Genomic DNA, 23184 nt, shown 5'->3' on the forward strand with positions numbered 1-23184 from the left:
CTTGCGTTTATTGTTCACATTCTATATCCAACTCAGTGGCAAATATTGTCAATTTTTCCTTTCAAATATATCTAGAATCTGACAACTTCTCACTATCTTTTGAAATGTTAATTAACATCCTGGTCTATCATCACTATCTCTTACCTGGGTTATTTTTATTGTGTTTATCTGATCTCCTTTTTTTCTATCCTTGTTCCCTTACTACCACCTGTTTGTTATAAAAAAGTCAAAAATGTTAAAACAGGTCAAAAGCTACCTAGAGTAAGTCAGAAGTCCTTGTGGTGACCTACAAGAAACTATAAAATCTTGACATATGTTCTTACTTTGACCTCAACTCCTACCACTCTTGCTTACTTTGCTTCAGCCACATTGGATATTTTGTGTGTGTGTGTGTGTGTGTGTGTGTGTTTCCCACAAATATTGAGTGTCTAAGATGCATTAAGGATATAGCAAGAACAAAATAAGTTAGAGTCTGAACCCTCTTGAAGCTTATCTTACGGGGATTTAACAAATAAATTTAGAAAATGTTAAATGATGATAAAGCAGGGTAAGAATTCAGATATTTGTTTAGTGTTGTATACAGGGGTATATGAAACTGTTTTACTTATAAGAGTTTACAGTCTAAATGGAGAGCTAAAATACAGTGGGGCTTTCATTATACATTTCCTTATTTAAATAAATAGGATCTTTAAATATTAATGTTCTTTCCATTTGTGTTTATTTTATTACTATAAATCAATTCCTACCATTGATGAATTCTTTATTCTACTTCAATCTGCTTTGGCTCAGGACTTCAGAAATTACCAGTATACCTTGCCAGTAGTGCAAGGTTTGGTGGTTGATATGGAAGTTCGGAAAACCAGCATCAAAATTCCCAGCAACAGATACAATGAGGTAAGATTTATCATGAAGGTATATTTTTCATAGTTGAAAAAACATGAATGAAGGTGAAAAATACATGATTACTTCGAAATTTTGTTTTTAATTAATTGACAATTATATTGGTTCATAATATTGTATAGTCTAGTAGTTCAATTATGGGGAGTTTCATTACAGAAAAGCCAATTTGTAAATTCTTTAGCCATTTGTTGTGTCATTTGACCTTTTGAGCTATGATAATCAGTGATAGATTTGCATTTTTGTTTTTGCACAGATACATACAAATGCATTTTATTTAGGTAATCCTACAAGCAGAAGAACAAGTCTATTACATAGATGAATTATATGAATCTGATCTTTTTTTTCTTGATTTTGTCATACTTGTTATATTTCATTATATTATGGGGGTATAGATATTGTTAGGGTTACATATATTGCCACCCCACATGCCAGACCCTGAGGCGTGTCCAACCCCCAGGTGGTGCGCACCAAACCCATTATGTAAGTGCACACCCTTCCTCTCCTCTCCCCCCACCTGCCCACCACCTGATAGAAGTTTCTTTCTTTTCTTTTCTTTTCTTTTCTTTTCTTTTCTTTTCTTTTCTTTTCTTTTCTTTTCTTTTCTTTTCTTTTCTTTTCTTTTCTTTTCTTTTCTTTTCTTTTCTTTTCTTTTCTTTTCTTTTCTTTTCTTTTCTTTTCTTTTCTTTTCTTTTTTTTGGCATTTTGGTTACCTTGTATATCTTTGCCTCTCCCTAAGAAGGGTTAGAGACATTCCCTTTCCCCCTACAATGCTCACCACATCCCTAGGATGTCGGTCCCCCGCCAATCCCTGGTGAGTACTACCACCATTTGAGCACCATAGTTTTAATCAGTCAGTACCAATTTTTTTTTTTTTTTTTTGAGACAGAGTCTCGCTTTGTTGTCCAGGCTAGAGTGAGTGCCATGGCGTCAGCCTAGCTCACAGCAACCTCAAACTCCTGGGCTCCAGCAATCCTCCTGCCTCAGCCTCCCGAGTAGCTGGGGCTACAGGCATGCGCCACCATGCCCGGCTAATTTTTTATATATATATATCAGTTGGCCAATTAATTTCTTTCTATTTATAGTAGAGACGGGGTCTCGCTCTTGCTCAGGCTGGTTTTGAACTCCTGACCTTGAGCAATCCGCCCGCCTCGGCCTCCCAAGAGCTAGGATTACAGGCGTGAGCCACCGCGCCCGGCCTAGTCAGTACCAATTTGATGGAGAGTAGATGTGGAGCCGATTTTCTTGGTCTTGTGTCACCTCCCTTCTTTCCTCCTCCCTTCCTTCCTTCCTTCCTTCTTCCTCCCCTCCTTCCTTTCTTCCTCCCTCCCTCCCTCCGTCCCCTCCCTCCCTTCCCTCTTCCCTTTCCCCCTTCCTTCCTCACTCAGCCATTTACTTAATCATTGGGATAACAGGCTTAAGCTTAATCCAGGATAGCATAAACAGTGCTAGCTCACTGTTGTTTCTTAGAATTGATTAATATTCCATTGTGAGCATATACCAAATTTTAATTATCCACTCTTGAATTGACAGGCACTTGGGTTGTTTCCACGTCCTTGCAATAGTGAATTGTGCTGCGATAAACATTCGGGTAGAAATGTCTTTCTAATAGAATGTCTTATGCTCTTTGGGGTAGATGCCCAACAATGCTATTGCAGGGTCGAATAGTATTTCTATATCTAGCTGTTTGAGGTATCTCCAAATTCTTTTCCAGAAAGGTTGCACTAATTTGCAGTCCCAGATTTGCATTTTTGATTAAGGTATAAAATTAGCCTTCTATCTGTAATATTAATGGTAAAATTTAAAAATTTTTTTCTCTTACTAGAAATATATGTTATTTTCAACTATTTTTAACATTTAAGCACAGCTTATTGTAAGTCCCAATATGGCTTTAAATAAGGTTCCAAAAGCAAATGATTACGTTTTGAATTAAGCTGTATTTTATAACTATAATGAAATTATGCATGCTATACACATATTAACAGAATTATATAAACGATCTTCTTTGCCTATTTGCATGTGAAGTCTTTCTTAAATATAAAAATTTCTTATAGGCCGGGCGCGGTGGCTCACGCCTGTAATCCTAGCACTTTGGGAGGCCGAGGCGGGCGGATTGCTCAAGGTCAGGAGTTCGAAACCAGCCTGAGCGAGACCCCGTCTCTACCAAAAATAGAAATAAATTAATTGACCAACTAAAATATATATACAAAAAATTAGCTGGGCATGGTGGCGCATGCCTGTAGTCCCAGCTACCCGGGAGGCTGAGGCAGGAGGATTGCTTGAGCCCAGGAGTTTGAGGTTGCTGTGAGCTAGGCCGATGCCATGGCACTCACTCTAGCCTGGGCAAGAAAGCGAGACTCTGTCTCAAAAAAAAAAAAAAATTTCTTATAATCAGTTATAAAATATCTAATGGTAATTATTGGGGTTTTAAAGAGAAATTTTGTTTTAAAACTTAGTGTGATAAAATAGTGCTTAAAATTTGTTGTTTTAGGCCGGGCATAGTGGCTCACACCTGTAATCCTAGCACTCTGGGAGGCCGAAGCAGGCGAATTGCTCGAGGTCAGGAGTTTGAAACCAGCCTGAGCGAGACGCTGTCTCTACCAAAAATAGAAATTAATTGACCAACTAAAATATATATACACAAAAAATTAGCTGGGCATGGTGGCGCATGCCTGTAGTCCCAGCTACTTGGGAGGCTGAGGCAGGAGGATCACTTGAGCCTAGGAGTTTGAGGTTGCTGTGAGTTAGGCTAATGCCAGGCACTCACTCTAGCCTGGGCAACAAAGTGAGACTCTGTCTCAAAACAACAACAACAACAAAATTTATTGTTTTATTAAGCAGGGTGGTAACTCTACTATTTCTTAGTATAAAAGAAGGAAGGCTTGAGCCCAGGAGTTTGAAGTTACAGTAAGCTATGATGATACCACTGTACACCAGCCTGGGAGACACAGATCAAGACCCTGTCTCAAAAAAAAAACCAAAAAAAAAAAAAACCAAAGAAACAAAAAAAATCATTTATCCATTCAATAAACATTTTGTACTTGGTATGCACTTAGGGTCACACAGATGTCTTATTGGATTCATGAGCTTAACACTCACTGTTATTATGAGAATGACCTATGTGAGGAAACCTTTTACCCATGACTTTCCATGCGATGTTTTTTTTTTTTTAACATTATAAAATAGCAGCCATATTATAATGTGTGCTTAATTTTTTCTGGGATTTAATTAGCAGTCTTTAGCTGTTATATGGTTCTACCTTGTAATACCAAAGACTAATAAATTAGAACAGGTAGAGTCAAATCTTTAAAATGAATTATTTGTATGTAATTTGTGCCCAGAAGAGTGTTGAAAGAGACTATACATTGAAAACTGGTTTTATTTCTCATATTTGAAGTTTTATTATCTATTTCACAAACATTTGTTAAATATATTCTGTAAAGTGAAATACAAAGATGAGTAATAACATTATGCCTGCCTTTTCTGGGAGCTTCCTGTATGGTAGTAAGATGATCAGATATCATTCCCAAGTGAATAGTATTTTTTCAAGTGCTGTTTTTATGGGTGTGAGTACATGTCAGAACTCATCAAATTGTACACTTTATGTGCTTTTTGCCAGTTTTTTTTTGGAAGTAATTTTTAAAAATTACTTCCAAAAGTTTCCGTGAACCGCTTTGTAATGTATTGCTCCATCACATTCCGTCCTCAAACCCATGGGGTCTCACTCTTATTCAGGCTAGTCCCACCCATTTACTTTTAAAATATTTGTTTCCTTATAATTTCAAGTGGTTTGCTTATATACAACATATAGTTGAATCTTTTTTGCTTATCCAATCTGACAATGTCTTCCTTTGAAGGTGTTTAGATCATGTATATTGGAGTGATTATTGATATGGCTGGGTTTAAATCTACATCTTGCCATTTGTTTTCTATTTATCCCATCTCTTTGTTCTCATTTTTTTCTTTTATTTGTTGGTTTGAGACTAGATCTCACTCCATTGCCCAGGCTGGAGTACAGTGGTGTGATCATAGCTCATTGCAGCCTTGAACTCTTGGGCTTAGATGATCCTCCTGCTTTAGCCTCCTAGTAGCTGAGACTATAAGCTTCTAGTTAGACTATAGTTAGATTATAAACTTCTAGTTAAATTTTTTTTTTTTTTTTTTTTTGAGACTCTTGCCTGGGCTAGAGTGCTGTGACGTTAGCCTAGCTCACAGAGTGCTAGAATTATAGGCATGAGCTACCACACCTGGAAAAATTATTTTAAATATAACTATAAAAAATACACCATTTTTTGTCAAAGAGTGACCAAGGTTTTAAAAAAAGAAAAGAAAAAAAAAAAGAAAAATACACCATTTTTTCTAGTTATGTAGTGGATATTCAAACTTTTATCAGGTCACTACAAGAATATAGCCACAGTTAACCTGTCAAAATCTCATACAAAAAGGGACAAGATTTTGTTAACATTTTACTCAGGACTAGAGACAAGGACAAAAAGACAGGACTGGAGAAGTTTATTTTGGTTGTAATATAATGCAAGAATCTGTGAAATAGTTTATTTGTACAGTTTTCTGTCTTGTATAAGTTAGGCTGAAAAATAGGTTGAATGGCCTTTCCCACTCTAAGAATTCTAAAATAGGAGCTTTGATGTATTTTAATTAAAAACTACACATATTCTTCAGAGAAGTGTGAAGTCACAAAAGTATAATATAATTCCAAAGGTTCGTTGCAACACTGGTGAGAACAGATGGCACTAAAATCTGTTTGTGAAGTGTTTGATTTTCTGGCCTTCAAGGAATACATTTCTTCTAGGAAGGAGGAGCTCATAGTCCTTTTTTCAAAGGAATGAAAGGAGTTGGTCTGAGGTGCTCTGGAGAATAGTGCAGGGGAGGGAGATGATATTCCATTGATTAAGTATAGCTATTCCTAGTTTATACATAAGAGTATTTAGCCATAGGTATAAATTCAAATCAAAGGATCCCCAAGAAGGAGCCCATGATGCTGTATGTCCACTTACTGCCATAGGAAGTCCCTGCTGAACTTCTGTATGCAGGATAATACTGTCTTCTCCCATTGACAGGAGTGAACAGTGAGTCTAGGACACTAGGCTTCTAGCCAAACTCTTCGCTTTCTCTCTCTCCCAGAATTCACAGCCTTGCTGCCACTTTTAGCCTGGAGACTGTCAGCTCTAATCTTACAATGTTTATATCAAACACTGCAAAAAGCCCTGGATTCCTAGGGCATCCTTCATTTCTCAAAATTTAACTTCTACCTCTGTACATTTCCCTTTCTGACCCCGTTTCTTACTCATTTTGGAGAAGCCAAGTCCTTGTCCTTGTCTTAGTCCTTAGTCCTTGTCTTATTTGTCTCTATTCATTTCTTTGGTGATTTTATCCAGTCCTATGAGCTTAAATACTGTCTCTGTGCTGATGTCTTCCAAATGTTTATTTTCAGCCTGAAGACTTGAGTGTCATATTGCCCACTTGACATCTCTACTTGCATAGGTATCTTGAGCCTAACAAGTTGAACTATGATTTCTTGCTCTTCCCTCAAAACGTGGTCATCTTGTAGTCTTCCCTAAGTTAATGGCCATCATTCTACCAGTTATCTAGGCCCACAACTTTTCAATCATCTTTGAATCTTCTTTCTTTCATTCCCTGACAGATAGAAAGTCCAATCTATCAAGAAATTTTGTTGGCACTGCCTTCTAAATATGTCTCCAACCACCTTGCAATCCTTGAACCAATCTGGTCTCTGATCTGGATTTATACAATAGCCTCCTACCTAATTTTCTTTTGGTGCCCTTGTCCCAGTCAGTCTGTTCTCAGCACAATAGCCTAAGTGATCCTTTTAAAACTCAGACATGTCACATCACTCCTCTGCTCAAAACTCTCTGAAGATGTTTTCATCCCAGTCAGAATAAAAACCTAAGTCCTTATACACCTTTTGTGTTTCTTAACTCATTATCTTCTGACCTCTTTTTCTTTTTCTTTTCCTTTTTCTTTTTCTTTTTCTTTTTCTTCTCCCCTCCCCTCCCCCCCCTCCCCTCCACTGGGAGAGTACATATTTACAGTTTTCCTAAATAACAAGAAAGAATATTCCTCTACCTGTTCCATCATTATTCAGCTCAGGGTTTCTTTCTCAGTTCTATATCTGTTCCTTCACTCATGCCGTTCCCTTTCTCCAGAATATTCTTTTTCTGTACCTTATTTCAAAACTAACTCATATGTTATAGTTTTTGGGAAACCTCCATAGAGTTCCCCCTCCCCTAGGCAGTATCATTCTTTTTCTTCTCTGTTTTCCCAACTGTTCTTTATTCAAGTAGCGTGTGTAGCTGATAGGTATGAATCCCATCCTGCTCTGAATTATGAGCCACCTGAGGGCAGAGAGTATGTCTTTCATTCTCCCTTGTGTATCCCTAATGCAGTTGTTCACTTTCTTAGATTTTTCACATCTTTACAATGGATCTCCCTACCTAAAGTCTTTGATAATCACTTGATAATCACTTGATAATCACTTTAAATGTTTATAGAATTGAATCATTAAAACTTATTTTATTGGATACTTAATCTTTGTGACACTGAAATTACAAGTGAACTGAGAATTTTTCTGAGCTATTGTGCTAACAGTATGAACTCTCAGTATAACTTTATACTGAGACAAACCCACCAAATCTATTCCTACTTATTTGGTTTATTAATTAATATATTCAAATATTTATTCAGTACCTGCCAGGAGCAAGGCCTTGTGCTAAGTGTAACATATCATACAAATTGTAACTATTCCTCAAAGCACTGCTTAAATGTCTCTTCTACAAGTCTTCCTAGTTGAAATCAAAAAGTTTGATAAACTGTCATTTTTGAAACATGAGATTTCAGAGAGGAAATTGAAATACATGGTGTGTTAATTTAGAGATGGATTAGATATAACTCCTCACTCACCCATTCTTCCAGCACAGTCTTTCATAGAACTATATTCTTTTAATTGTCTCTTGTGATTTTCTTGGGCTCCCTGGGTAGGAAATAGGGTGATAAAGCTCATGTGCTATTTCACTTGATGTATTAAAATAGTTCATTTGAGTTAATACCCAAGTAGCATCTAGCTCAGCTAACTCAGTGCTTGGCTCATGGTTGGTGCTCCATAAATGTTAACTACTTTGCACATACTATTGTTACTGCAGTTGTTTCTCTGCCTTTTATCAGTAAGTCATTCTCATTAATTTGTAAGCTCTTAGGAATGGTCCTAAGTTCCATTATCTCCTAAGAGGTACTTGGTTGAATTATTTACTGCTGTTTTTAAGGTTCAGTATGCAGGGCAGGGAAGATGAGCATACAAATTTTATTTAACAAACATTTAATCAGTGCTTATTATGTGTTTGGTGCTGTTCTAAACACTTTGTAAATATTTATTTAACTCTCATAACTCTGTGAAATAGTTACTTTTATTATCCCATTTTACAGAGGAGGATACTGGGACACAGAGAGGTGAAGTAAATTGCCCAAGGGCACACAACTAGTTACTAACAAAGCCAGTATTCAAATACTGGTGGTCTTGCTATTCATCATTATCCAAGGGTGAATATGGATAATGGGGTATAAAAAATACAGAGAATGTGCTATGGCATTTCAAAGAAGGGAGTGGTTACATTAGTGTCTGATTGAGGGTTAAAGAAAGCATCATGTGGGAATTAGTGTTTTGCGGGGACAGCTTTTTCAAGTGAATGGATATGAGAGAAAAAAAAGGCTGAATAAAAACATGCATAGGCTCAGGGATGGGAAATGATGGGGCATTGGGAAATAGTTATGCATATAAACAGCATATAAGATACTGTAGGAAAGGAGGCAAGACAGGAAATTGGGTGTGGGGCTACAGCATAGAAAGCTTGTGATTCTGAATGGAAGACAAGATGGAGAAGGTGTGACAGACATATCAGAGCTGTGCTTTGATAAGTACGGAAACATTGTGTGGAAAGAATCAGAACTGATAGAGACTGAGTGTAGGAAAACCAATTACTATTATGTCCAGAGAAGAGGTAATTAGGCCTTGAACTATGGTGAAGATACGTATAAATACAAGATATATTTCAGAATTTGAATTGATAGAGAAATAGCATAACTAAAATGTATATTCAAGTATTTATACCGTTATATGACAAGTATAAGTTTATTTTATGGTCAGTAACTTCCTTCGAATATCTGGGAAGATCTGCTCTTATTATAAATGAACATTATTTTAAGAGAACAAATATATTCATTCATGTCTAAAGGTATATGAAGTTTGTTTATCTCATTGGGCTTATCTTAATAATTGACATCCAGGGAAATGATTTCCTTCAAGGCTAGCTAATTTATTCAGAATGTCTGAATTGAAAGTGTTTCAGACTGCTTATGTCGACAAAATTAGAAACCACTTTAGCCTAATGATATGGAAGAAATGATGGATAGAACATTCTTTAAAATTGTGATCATCTCAGTTTCTTTCATGTGATACAAATATAAATTGCAAATGAGAACCTAAATTTGTCTATCAGTTGACTTTGCTAAGCAGAATCTTCTAGCTGACTCATCCTGTTTGCAGAAGAATTATTTAAAAGTAACCTTTGGAAAACCCTGATAGAAGTGGTTTGGATTAGTGAAGTTGACAAATGTTAGTATAAGAGTATTCAATTATAATTAAGATGGCTTTGAGGATACAGTAATATATTAAAATGTTAACTTTGTAAAAGTTATAAACATTATAAACCTAACAAAGTAAAGCCATGAGATGATGGTGCTTTAGAGTTGTATTGATATAATACCTAGAAATAAATTTAACCAAGGAGATAAAAGACTTACAACCTGAAAACTATAAATCATTGCTGAAAGGAATTAAAGAAGACCTACATAAATGAAAAGATTTACTGTGTTCATGGACTGAAAGATTTAATATTGTTAAGATGTCAATAATAAAAGCAATTTACAGATTCAATGCAAGCCCTGTCAAAATTTTAGTGGCCTTTTTTGCAGAACTGGAAACCCAATACTGATTCATCTGAAATTGCAAGGGGCCTTGAATATCCATTCAAGAATGTTCTTCAAAAAAGAAGAACAAAATTGGACGATTTATACTTTCCAATTTCAGAACTTACTGAAAGCCCATAGTAATCAAAACTATGGTACTGGCATGGAGTAGAATTAAGCTAGGAATGAATTCATACATTTATGACCAATTGATTTCAACAGGGTTTCATGATCATTCAATGGTGAAAGAATAGTCTCTCCAACAAATAGTGCTGGACAACTAGATTTCTACATGTAAAAGAATGAAACTGTGTCCCCACCACATATTATATATAAAAATTAACTGAAAATGGATCAATGAACTAAATATAAGGAAAAACCATAAAGCTATTAGAAGAAAACATAGGGTAATTTTTCGTGACTTTGGATCTGGCATTGGATTCTCAGATATGACACTGAAAATACAAGCAGCAAAAGAAAAAAATGGATAAATTTAACTTAATAAAAATTAAAAACTTTTGTGCATCCAAGACATTGTCAAGAAAGTGAAAAGACACCCTACAGAATGGGAGAAAATATTTGCAAATCATATATCTGATAAGGGCCTAGTATCCAGAATATATAAAGAACCCTTGGCCGGGCGTGGTGACTCACGCCTGTAATCCTAGCACTCTGGGAGGCCAAGGCAGGCTTACGCTCAAGGTCAGGAGTTCAAAACCAGCCTGAGCAAGAGCGAGACCCTGTCTCTACTAAAAATAGAAAGAAATTAATTAGCCAACAACTAAAAATATATAGAAAAAATTAGACAGGCATGGTGGCGCATGCCTGTAGTCCCAGCTACTTGGGAGGCTGAGTCAGGAGGATCGTTTGAGCCCAGGAGTTTGAGGTTGTTGTGAGCTAGGCTGACGCCATGGCACTCTAGCCTGGGCAACAGAGTGAGACTCTGTCTCAAAAAAAAAAAAACAAAAAACTCTTACAACTCAGTAAGAGAGCAGAGCATGTTGGCGTGTGCCTTTAGTCTTGGCTATGTGTGAGGCTGAGGTGGGAGGAGGAAGATAGCGAGACCTTGTCTCTAAAAACAAGCAAACAAGGACAAACAACCCAATTAAAAAATGGGTAAATGACTTGAATAGATAGTTCACTAAAGAAAATATATAGATGGTCAAAAATCACATTCCCAAAGTATGTTCTGCAAAAAAAATCACATGAAATGATGCTCAGCATCGATTAGTCATTATAAAAATGCAAATCAGAACCACATGAGGTGTACCATTTCACACCAACTAGGATGGCTTTGGAAAAAAAGGAAGGTAACAAGTGTTGACATGGATGTTAAGAAATTGGAACACTTGTACATGGCTAGTAGAAATGTAAAATGTTTCAACCACTACAAAAATAATTTGGTGGCTTCTCAATAGGTTAAACTTAGAATTAACATAGGACCCTGCAATTCTACCCCCAAATATATATACTCAAAAGAATTGAAAACAAGTTAGCAAAATTAAGAAACAATGAATTTCATATGTTTTTAGAAGAAGGCCTCATTTCTTTGGATATTGAAAAAGAAGGCAGATGTACTTTAATGTGGGACATTCTTTTTGAACTTAGAGTTTCAGAGTTTATGTCTTCAGAGAATCTAGGAGAAACTACTGCAATTAGCTAAACTAATTTTAGTTACTTAAGTTCAGTGCAGCAATAAAAAGGCAAAAAATGAATGTAAAATGTGTCATGTGCTTATTAGGTTATAGTGCAAATCTCTTATAAACTATACAGGGAATTTTTGTATATATTGATTTACTAATGGTGACTGTGATTTTTTACTGTTTTCAATATTTGGTAGCCCCTTTTGTCACTTTTTTTTTTTTAAGACAGAGTCTTGCCCTGTTGCCTGGGCTAGAGTGCTGTGGTGTCAGCCTAGCTCACAGCAGCCTCAAATTCCTGGGCTCAAGTAATCCTCCTGCCTTAGCCTCCTGAGTAGCTGGGACTACAGGTGTGTGCCACCATGCCCAGTGAATTTTTTCTATTTTTAGTAGAGATGGAGTCTTGCTTATGCTGAGGCTGGTCTCCAACTCCTTATCTCAAGTGATCCTCCCACCTTCGCCTCCCAGACTGATAGGATTACAGGCGTGAGCCACCACACCTGGCCCCTTTGTCACTTTAATAAGTAATATTATTCTGTTATTTTGTCTTTGAGAAGATGGAGTAGGGCCATGTCAGACAGAAAAATGCCTATTCTTGTCAGAATAAGGTTAACTCTCTTTGATTGCAGATGATGAAAGCCATGAACAAGTCCAATGAGCATGTCCTGGCAGGAGGTGCCTGCTTCAATGAAAAGGCAGACTCTCATCTTGTGTGTGTACAGAATGATGATGGAAACTATCAGACCCAGGCTATCAGTATTCACAATCAGCCCAGAAAAGGTGAGCATTTGAGCTGGTTGAGATTATTATAATCAAAGATTATACTGGACTTGAAGAGTTGGATACCTCAGCCCCATAACACTCACTTTCTAGATAGGTGGCCACAAGCAAATTAATTAACACTTCTAACCATATTCTCCAGAATTATGTTGACTTCCCAAGTAGCCAGAGTCAGAGTTTGAAAATGGGATCTCTGTTATTGAGGAAAACATTCTGAAAATATTGCCTTAAGGTACTGACAGGACCAGCTTTGGTATCTGAAGGTGAGACTAGACCCCACAATGAGAGTGTGCTTAGGTAGATTTGGAGCTTACCGGGTGACCATTCACAAAGAATGTTAATTAATAGATTGACAGGATTCCAAAGGAAGGTATCTAGGTTCAGTGCTACTCAGAGTGTGGTCTCATGAAGAATACACACCCTAGATCTTCTAATCAGAATTTGCATTTTAACAAGATCTCTGTGTAATTGAAATACACATTAGAGTTTGAGAAGCATTGCCCAAGGTAACGTTGCCCAGAGTGTTTTCTCAGGCTCCATGTTTTCAAAAATATTCACATAAATCATATAAATAAGTAAGTCTTGCTTAATAAATTTAATCTGAGAAACCTGTAAGGAAGATCACATCTAGCTCTTCTCAAATTTATTTGACCACAAATCTTTTTTTCCTCAGAATTTCTCCCTAAACTAGCTTTCATTAGTATGTTTTGTGAAATGCTTCCCTATTAGGCATACAGCAGGTCACTGCCTTCAATATGTTTTTAAAGTCAGGTGTTTAATAAAGGTATAAAAGGCATTTAGCACATGTATATTCAAATGTAATATCTAAAATAAAATAGGTGATAAGTCCACGGTGCTTATTAGTCAAATTGTATCTACAATATTCAAATAAATTCTGGATCTCCTTGTTGTGAGTATATTGACAAAACTAGGGTTTCCAGAGCATGATTGAAGACCTGTGGGAAATCTGGAACCTAGATCAAAGAAGACTTCTTAAAGTATAATGTTTAACCTGAAAAGGTATAGATTTGAAGAGGATAAAAAATAGCTATTTCTATTTTTAAGACTGTATTATATGGAAATAAGATTGAACTTACTCTCTATAGCTACAAAAGGCCAGAACCAGCACTAAGGGTGAAAGTCACAGGGAGCCAGATTTGGGCTCAGTTTGAGAGCACAGTCTGTAACCCTGAGAGCTCTTCGTCAGTAGAATGGGTTGCCTTATGCTGTTGTCGGCTCCTTGTCACTAGGGGTCTCTGACAAAGGCTGGATGATCACCTGTTAGAAATATTTTAGAGCCAATGGGTAGGGAATTAAATGAGCCCAGTTCATTTTAAGATGTGGAAAATAAGGACAGTATAGTGAAGTTTCCACAAAGCTAAATGTAACTGGATATTTTTTCTTTTATGAAGAGATAGTAGTAATAGGAGTTTGTCTTTTAAATAGGTGTTTTTTTTTAAATAACTTGAAAGATGAAATGGTTTGCAGTGTATCTCCATCTTCAAAACATATTTCATCTAAAAAAAATCTGGAAATCAGTGGTTTAGATCAGGGTCAACAAACTTTTTCTGTGAAAGGGCCAGCTGATAAATATTTTAGGTTTTGCAAGCCTGTGGTCTTTGTCGACAACTACTCAATTCTAGATTATAGTACAAAAATTACCGTAGCCAATATGTAAATGAATGAATATGGCTGTGTTCCAGTAAAGTTTTATTTACAAAAATAGGCTGCAGTTCAAATGGATTACAGTTTGCCAACCCGTGGACTTAACCACTAAGATTTTTTTGCTTGTTAATATTCTTTGATTCTTGATTGGAGGAAGAGCAAAACTAAATGGAGGAGTGTATCTCAGAACCTTATTCCCAAAGCTATCATAAGCATCGTTACTTATATATTGTGGAATATAGGTTTGATATTTTTAATTTTTTTGTATGATCACTTTTGGAATTCCCAACTACTGAATATTTCATTATTGTTACCAATCCCTCCATTTCAGGGTCTATCTTCAACTAAACTATGTCTATTGCTATTTTAGTGACTGGTGCCAGTTTCTTTGTGTTCAGTGGCGCTCTGAAATCCTCTTCAGGATACCTTGCCAAGTCCAGTATTGTGGAAGGTAAAGAATGAGTTGTTTACTGCATGCATATTAGTTCCATCGTAATTATTAATATACACCTAAAAATCGAGGGACATTAAAGGAATCCTTGACAATTCTGCTTTAGATGTCTGACTCCTATTATTTATTCGGTAGCATCTCACTCTTTAGCAAATTAAAACTGCCATGAACGTGCCTAACTCTGCAAAGAAGGGAGTAAGCAGAATAGGTACCATGGGAGAGTGACATAAAAAATAAAAGATGGCTTTTTAGAGCTCTGGGATAAGGTACCTGTGAAGACGTAGTCTAAATTCAAATATATTGTTGGGCACAAATATGTGAATGTGAGGATGAAGTGTAATCCCTCCTACCCACAAGAAACTCTGTGATCATTGCAGTACAGAATGGGGTGTCTTGCTGCTGGTTTGCTATAATTAGACATGACACATATCCTGATAAAAGTTAATTAAATTAATGAAAGGCTAATAGGCATGCTGTTTATTTTCTTTGTTGGCAATTCTTCATTGTATTTTGATCTGGTTTTTCTTGTTGTATAACAAATTACCCCAAAACTTAATGGCTTGAAACAGCTATTTTATCATGCGTATTAATTCCTCTGGGTCAGGCTTGACAGGGCAATGCCCTGTGATCCTGGTGGTCTTCATTGGAATGACTTGAAGTTATTTGATGGCTGGGAGCTATAATTATATGAAAGTTTCCTCACATACACATCTGGGGCCTGGCCTGGGATGATTTAAAGACTATAGGAGTGAGTACTTACACATGGACTCCTTAGCATGGCCTGGTAGCATGGCCTTAGCATGGTAGCATCAGGATAGTTGGACTTTTTACATGATGGCTTGGGACTCCAAGGATGAGTATTCCAGCAACAAAGAGGAAGCTGCATTGCTTTTGTGACCCAGCCTTGAAAGTCACACAGTGTCACTTCCACCAAACTCTGGTGTTGGAAGAAAGGAGAAGAATTAGACTCCATTTCTTAATGGGGGAACAGGAAGGTAGCATTGTAGAAAAGCATTATAGAAAAGTGAGACAGGAGGTATTATGACCATCTTTAGAAAATACAGTCTGCCCTACATGATGACAAGTTTTCATTTTTATAATAGCTCACTCCAAGGCCCTACGTAAAAGCAGTCCTTTCTGAGGGCTAGATTCCAGTGTGTTTATTATTAATAAAATAAATAGATAATCTTACATGTATTTATAGATAATGGCTTTGATCTTCTTCTTTTGATAAATTTAATAAAACAGTGAATGAAGTGCAAAGTGCACTAAATTTCAATTGAATTTTACAAACTCTGACTACAAAGCAGAAACATGCTATTAAGAGATTGTTAAGAAAAGAAATCCAGGAGTTAAATAGTCATCTGGTCTAAAGTAACTAATTAATACCTATATGGTCAAGTGTTGACTGTAGTCGAAATTATGTGTTTACAAGGTGATCAAAAAATACCCTTTAAACATTGTTAAAAATGACAAATTGAGTTGATTGCAGTGGCACACCCATAGTCCCAGCTACTCGGGAAGCTGAGGTGGGAGGATCCCTTGAGGCCAGGAGTTCAAGGATGCAGTATGCTATGATTGTGCCTGTGAACAGCCCCTGTACTCCAGCCTGGGCAACATAGTGAGACCCCCATCTCTAAAAAAAGTAAAGAAGAAAAATAAATTGAATGGACAGATCCTTACAAATGCAAAGCAATGTATTTTAAAGTTATGTGTTTATTTTTCTGGGTTGGGAATTTCTTGGGTTTTGCATTTCACTTGTGTGTTTCAGTACAGCAGTTGGCTGCCTATTTATGAAATTTTTATTGAGGCTCTTTAGAAATTATTTCAGCTGACAAAATTATGTGTCAATGAAGCAAGGTAATTGCTCAGCATGTGACAACTTTTATCCTCAATTTCAGTGTTTGCCTTTGACTCAGGTAGGTAGCAGCTGAAAAACAGTTGCCATCTGTTGGTTATATGGTAGCCCATATGAAACTCTGTGGTAGGTTTGCCTTATTGCTAGTCAGTAAATGGATTTATCCCTAAGCACACTACTGTAGTTCATTTAGCGAACATTTACTGGGCGTTCAGTCTATGCCAGGCAGTCATATAGGTGAGAAAGATGGAAACATAAGCAAATAAATATGATCAGAGGATGATAAATGCAAGAGTGGAAATAGGAACAAAATGGGCTGGGGGTCTGGAAGAGGAACGTGACCGTGTATAAGTTTTTCCAGAGACTCTTAGTTGAGTGTGAAGTGAAATTGGCAAGCAAGTGCAGAGCCCTTCTTGGCATTTGCTCCTCACAACACTTTCAATAAGTAAGAGGTTTAGCTCGAAGAACAAAACCTCTTTGTATCTGTCAGCTTTGGAGAGCAGAGCAAAGTTTTACATTTAACTCAGAGGGATTTGCTAGATACCAGGTACTGTGTTTATCTGCCCTCCTCCCTGGCTTTGTGCTGTTTCCATCTGTATTATCTTGGTATTGATTCTTAGATGGCGTTATGGTCCAGATCACTGCAGAGAACATGGATTCCTTGAGGCAGGCCCTGCGAGAGATGAAGGACTTCACCATCACCTGTGGGAAAGCGGATGCGGAGGATCCCCAGGAGCACATCCACATCCAGTGGGTGGATGACGACAAGAACGTTAACAAAGGGTAAATGCAGCAAGCGTCCCCCCCGGTGGCATTTAGTTATGGGCTAGCCTCTGGGTTTGTCTGCTGTCTGCACTGGTGTTTTATAGTTTTACTGAAAGCCCTGCCGAAGAGAAAGGAGTGCTTTGTATGCATAACATAGGATTTTAAGTTTCTGGTTTCTTAGCTTAAGTTTTGAAGGAGTATCTGTATATATTTTTGAGGGAAGGATGAGGGAAGGAGTTGATAACACAAAACAGTCCCTCTAAAGTTACTGAGATAATAGTGATACCTAAGTCTTTTATGATTTATAATACATTTTTTTTTTTTTTTTGAGACAGTGTCTCACTTTGCCCAGGCTAGAATGAGTGCCATGGCATCAGCCTAGCTCACAGCAACCTCAAACTCCTGGGTTCAAGTGATCCTACTGCCTCAGCTTCCCGAGTAGCTGGGACTACAGGCATGCGCCACCATGCCCGGCTAGTTTTTTCTATATATATATTAGTTGGCCCATTAATTTCTTTCTATTTATAGTAGAGACGGGGTCTCGCTCTTGCTCAGGCTGGTTTCGAACTCCTGACCTTGAGCAATCCGCCCGCCTCGGCCTCCCAGAGTGCTAGGATTACTATAATACATTTTTGTTAATATTGTTTCATTTGATATAATAACAAGGATTGTCATTCCCATTTTACAAATGAGTAAACAAGTATCAGAAAGCTAAATGAAATATCAGCTCTACAAAGTTAGGAAGTGGCAGGGCTAGGACTTAAAAACCACCTCATTGGGCTTCAAATCCTACCTACACTCTTTCTTAGTATATTGTATCTCTATTCTAATGGTTCAGGCCAAAACCATGGAGTCATCTTGGGCACTTTTCTTTCTCTCACACCTAATCCAACAGTAGATCCTGTTTGCTCTACTTCAGAAATCATACTAGTCCTCAATGCCTCTGTTGCCAACATCCCGGTTTAAGCCACCATATTGTTTGGTCCAGATTATTGCAGTAGCCTCCTACTTGATTTTCTTATTTCTAATTTCAGCCACCTCCCTTTCCCCATTTCAATCTAGTTCTAATGCAATAGTCAGAGTAACATCTCTTCTTTGTTCAAAACCTACCAGTGGTTTCCAGTATCATTCAGAGTAAAAGTCAAAATTGTTCATGACCAATAAGGCCCTATGGAATCTGGGCATCTCTCCTCCCACCCTATCACCTCTCAGAAGCAACATTGTTCTTCTTCCTTGAACACATCAACTAGACTTCTGCCCTAGACTTTTTTTTTTTTTTTTTTTTAAGACAGAGTCTCACTCTGTTACCCTGGCTAGAGTGCCATGGTGTCAGCCTAGCTCACAGCAACCTCAAACTCCTGGGCTCAGGTGATCTTCCTGCCTCAGCCTCCTAAGTAGCTGGGACTACAGGCATCAACCACCATGCCCGACTAATTTTTATATAATTTATACATATATATGTTTTTTATATATATATATATAATTTTTTTTAATTGTCCAGCTAATTTCTTTCTATTTTTTTTTTTTTTTTTTTTTGTAGAGATGGGGTCTCACTCTTGCTCAGGCTGGTCTTGAACTCCTGAGCTCAAACGATCCTCCCACCTTGGCCTCCCAGAGTGTTAGGATTACAGGTGTGAGCCACCACACTTGGCCTGCCCTAGACTTTTGTACTTGCTGTTCTCTCAACCTATCCTCTTCCCCTAGATAGCCTCATGAATCACTCCCTCACCACCTTCAAATCTTTTCCAAAATGTCACTTTCCCAATAAGGCCTTCCCTGGTCAACCTCTCTAAGTTGTAACCCTCCTATACATGTTTTTCCCTTCCACTCTTAATACTTCCTGTCTCCTTTCCCTGCATTGTATTTCTTGATCGCATGATAGCTATCTAATACATAATGTTTTTATTTATTGTTATATTGCCTCTAGAATGTAAGCTTCATGAGGGCAAGGATTTTTATCTGGTTTGTTGTGGTTTTTTTTTGAGACAGAGTCTCACTTTGTTGCCTAGGCTAGAGTGAGTGCCATGGCGTCAGCCTAGCTCACAGCAACCTCAAACTGCTGGGCTCAAGCAATCCTACTGCCTCAGCCTCCCGAGTAGCTGGAACTACAGGCACGTGCCACCATGCTTGGCTGACTTTTTCTATATATATTAGTTGGCCAATTAATTCTTTCTATTTATAGTAGAGACGGGGTCTCACTCTTGCTTAGACTGGTTTCGAACTCCTGACCTTGAGCAGTCCGCTCGCCTCAGCCTCCCGGAGTGCTAGAGTTACAGGTGTGAGCCACTGTACCTGGCCTATCTGGTTTGTTTACTACTCTATCACCAGTACTTAAAACACTATCTGGCACCTAGTCAATGCTTTAAAAATATTGATCGATTGAATGAATATACCATACTTCATCATGTTAAGCTTTCTTCCATTCATATATTTATACATCCATTCTTCAGTCTATGGAAATACAAAAATGAATTCTACATGGTCCCTGCTGACAAGTGATTAAGTCTAGTTTTGAAAAGTTATAAATAAATGCACTGAAGTATGGAAGGCACTGTTAGATAACTAATAGGATATAGAAAAATTTAAAAAGAAAATAATAGAGAAAGCTTGGTATTGGTGGTAGGGCATTATTCAAGAAAGACTTCCTAGAGAAATGGCTGATGCTTGAGCTGAATCTGGCAAGATGGGTCGGTATCTGCCATGTAGCTGAGGCACAGTGGGCATTCCATTCTGAGGGAGTATCGGGAGTAAAGGCAGATAGAAGGCATTTAGAACATGGCACACCAGATTAAAAAAAAAAAAGTTTGGACTTTTGTTTTTGAATAAAAAGAAGCAATTTCTATCAATGAATGCTTTTGCCTATCTTACAAATCATCCTTTATCTTCCCATTCTTTAATGAAAAATTTAATTTCAAAGTCAGTTTGTATTTAGTTCTCTATTATAGTTGGAAATGGACAGGGTTATTAGGACCCAAAAATGGATAATCTGAAAATCTGATGCCATAAGGTATGAGTAACTGACAATAAATAGGTTTCCCCTTCCTATAGCAGCTACCTACAATGGCAATTTCTTAGAAATTGGAATAAATTTCTTAGAAATGGAATAAATAACTAGCCAGGGAAGACTGATGAGCTCAGGAGTTCAGTTTGAAATGAATCTATTATGATAGATACATAGATACTTGTTCATCAGTTCATACCAGAACTATTATAAGTAACACACTTGGTCAAATAATTCCTCCCTCCCTCCCTTCCTCTTGCTCTGTTGCCTGGGCTAGAGTGCAGTGGTAGCCTCAAACTCCTGGGTTCAAGTGATCCTCCTGCCTCAGCCTTCCAAGTAGCTGGGACTATAGGCATGTGCCATCACACCCAGCTAATTTTTAAATTTTTTGTAGAGACAAGGTCTTGCTATGATGCTTAGGCTGGTCTTGAACTCCTGGGCTCAAGCAGTCCTCTGCCTCAGCCTCCCAAAGTGCTTGGATTACAAGTATGAGCCACTGCGCCCAGCCTCAAATAATTCTTAATAAACATTTATTAAACTCCTGAATTCTAAGCAGTGGGTCAATACTGGGAATATAGCACACAGATGTAAATATATCATATTCCCTTTCCTTCAGAAGTTCATTTGTAAGTTAGATATGCAGACATACGAAGAATATAACATTATGAGTAGATATTATAGAGTCAGGAGCAAAGTGGAAAGCAAGAGGGAGTGGGTGGCTGTGCATTCACTGAAAGAAGGAATGCTGGAAGAAGAGCTGGTTTGATTAAACAGTTTCTTTACATGAAAGAGAACCAGCTCCTGGAAAAACGACTCATTTTTTACATGTGTGTTCTCTGAATTATTTCAGTGCATAGGCCCTTTCCATGAAAGCTCTGTTGATGTACATGGCTTCTTTTGCTATGATGTGCTGCACAAATGTGTTCAGCAAGGCACCCATTGTAATGAGTAGCAAGACTTCTACAGTAAGACTTGATAAGAAAAATGGCTACTCTATCTTCAAGAGCTGCTTCTATGTCTTTCCTTTGTGTCTATTTTAGTGTCATAAGTCCTATAGATGGGAAATCCATGGAGTCTATAACAAATGTGAAGATATTCCATGGATCAGAATATAAAGCAAATGGAAAAGTCATCAGATGGACAGAGGTAAGGAAATGAACCTAGGTATCCTTGACCCACTTTGAACACAACATTTTATTAGGCCAAGAGCCACATTCTGGGCTGATGCTGGAGGATAAGAAAAAAAATCTTTCTATTCTATACTCCAGTTCCCTCTGGTTATCTCAGATCACTAGGAAAAAATTCCATCAACTGCAGTCTGCAGCAATCCTATGTATCCTCCTTCCTGTGAACTAGCTTTTATAGATTTATTTGCATTGGAATTCAAGAAGGATGCATCTCTGAGTGGCACATACCATCTCTGCTGTATTTTTCAGAAAGTTGGATCAGTTATTCTTCATTTACAGTTAAAACTATCTCAGATAACACAGTCTTTTAAAAATAGACTTATTTCATCATTAAGGAGAAATAAAGCTCAGAGACTAAGTATCTTGTCCAAGATTACAAGGCAAAGAAGTAATGACAAAATCCTGATTGAAACCAAGATTTGGTCAACTCTTAAGCTCTTTTCCACTATATTGAGTTGCTCCTTAACTTGAAAGCTATATTAGAGGCTAACCTGAGAATGAGAAAAGTAGAGCGAGGGACCCTATTTTTATATATATATATCGTAGAGATCAGAAAGTTTGCTCTCAAAGAACAAGTAGGTAGATCTCAGATCTCTTAATTGCCTTCAAACCTCATTTATACTTATCTGTAAAATAAAGGATTGAATTATAAGATCTTTAGAATTCCTTTGAGCTTTAAGAGTCTTAATTATTTTTTAACATTCTTTTACACATAAGGAAACTGAGGCCAAGAGAGGTTAAGTCTCTTACCCAAGTTCACATAGCTATTTCCTAATGGGACTGAGACTAGAACTTAATTCTCCAGTTCTTGAGTGGTTGGTCCAAGTGACTTATATTTCATACCAGGCTCCATGTTTCATATGCATTTGAGTGATTTTTAGTTGCTTGCTATATCATGATTGTCCCTTTGACACATTTTGAGCAGTATGGAGTCTGGAACAAAATTCTACAGCTCATAAGGTAGTTTGACCTCTCTCTGTTACCTCCTTTTTGCTCCCCAATAACTCAGTAAGGTATGCAGGCTTACCCATCGTATCTGCAAATGAGGAAATCAGGTTCAGAGAGGTCATGCGACTGTGTGACTTTGTGACTTTATGACTAATGCTGGCTAATGGCAGAGCAGGGGCCAGAGCTCAGGTCTCCTGACTCCCGCCCCAGAGCTGCCACTCTCACCAGTGTGTCCAGGCACAGGTTTTCATAGCTGCCTCCTTTGTAGTATTTTTAGTAAAAGCTCCTTATTGAGCAGTAAGCTAGGGGTTGGTATATATAAACATGGTGTATTTTCATTTCTGTATTTCTTATATTTTACCTTTATATCATTTTTCTCTTTATAATAACCAGAGAAGACAGCGCTTTCCACCTTACAGAGGCAAATTAGGCATTAAGAAGTCCTTTGACTTCCCGTATTGCTCCGACTAAAGGACTTGCTTATAACCCTTCTGTGTTACTGGGACTTGAGTCTCTCAGTTCCAGGTTTGCTGTGCTGCTGCCTGTGCCCATGCAGTCCTCAGCTCTGTGTGAGCCCACGGACACAGCACTGGCCTCAGCAGAGGCAGGGCCACATGGTAGGAAAAGCTCTGTCTGTGATAAAAGGCAGAAGACTCACATTCTAGCTTGGCTCTGCCTCTAAGAACTTCTATGCACTTGACCGAGCCACTTCCCTTCTATGAGTAATCTGTGAAATGAAGGGCCGGGGTCACATAATGTGTAAGAGCTATTCTCTTAGATTTAAGATCATTCCCTGAGAAAACTGTCCACATATAGGGATTACCTTTTACAAGTACATAATGCAAAATGAAAGCCTTTTCTGTACCGATACGACCATGGCGGAGGCTTGCAGGGAGATAGGTTGCTACTACCATTTCGTGGGTGCAGAGATGGAGAGGCAAGGATTGTTTTATAGGGGTACATCAGTGCCCTACTTTTCCTGGCGCAAGGGCTTT

The 23184-nt window shown here is 37.7% G+C and overlaps 1 protein-coding gene across 1 annotated transcript in view; it reads left to right on the forward strand.

Moving 5' to 3' along the window:
- ZFYVE9 (zinc finger FYVE-type containing 9) overlaps positions 1–23184 on the forward strand; it is a 150159-nt gene that overhangs the window by 121836 nt on the left and 5139 nt on the right. The window contains exons 13-17 of the mRNA XM_012776239.2: positions 790–894; positions 12164–12314; positions 14350–14430; positions 16909–17071; positions 21095–21200. Of these exons, the coding sequence (XP_012631693.2) occupies positions 790–894; positions 12164–12314; positions 14350–14430; positions 16909–17071; positions 21095–21200 (606 nt within the window). The remainder of the gene's footprint in view (positions 1–789; positions 895–12163; positions 12315–14349; positions 14431–16908; positions 17072–21094; positions 21201–23184) is intronic.

Source organism: Microcebus murinus, chromosome 2 (genome assembly GCF_040939455.1).
Source record: "Microcebus murinus isolate Inina chromosome 2, M.murinus_Inina_mat1.0, whole genome shotgun sequence".
Lineage (NCBI taxonomy): Eukaryota > Metazoa > Chordata > Mammalia > Primates > Cheirogaleidae > Microcebus > Microcebus murinus.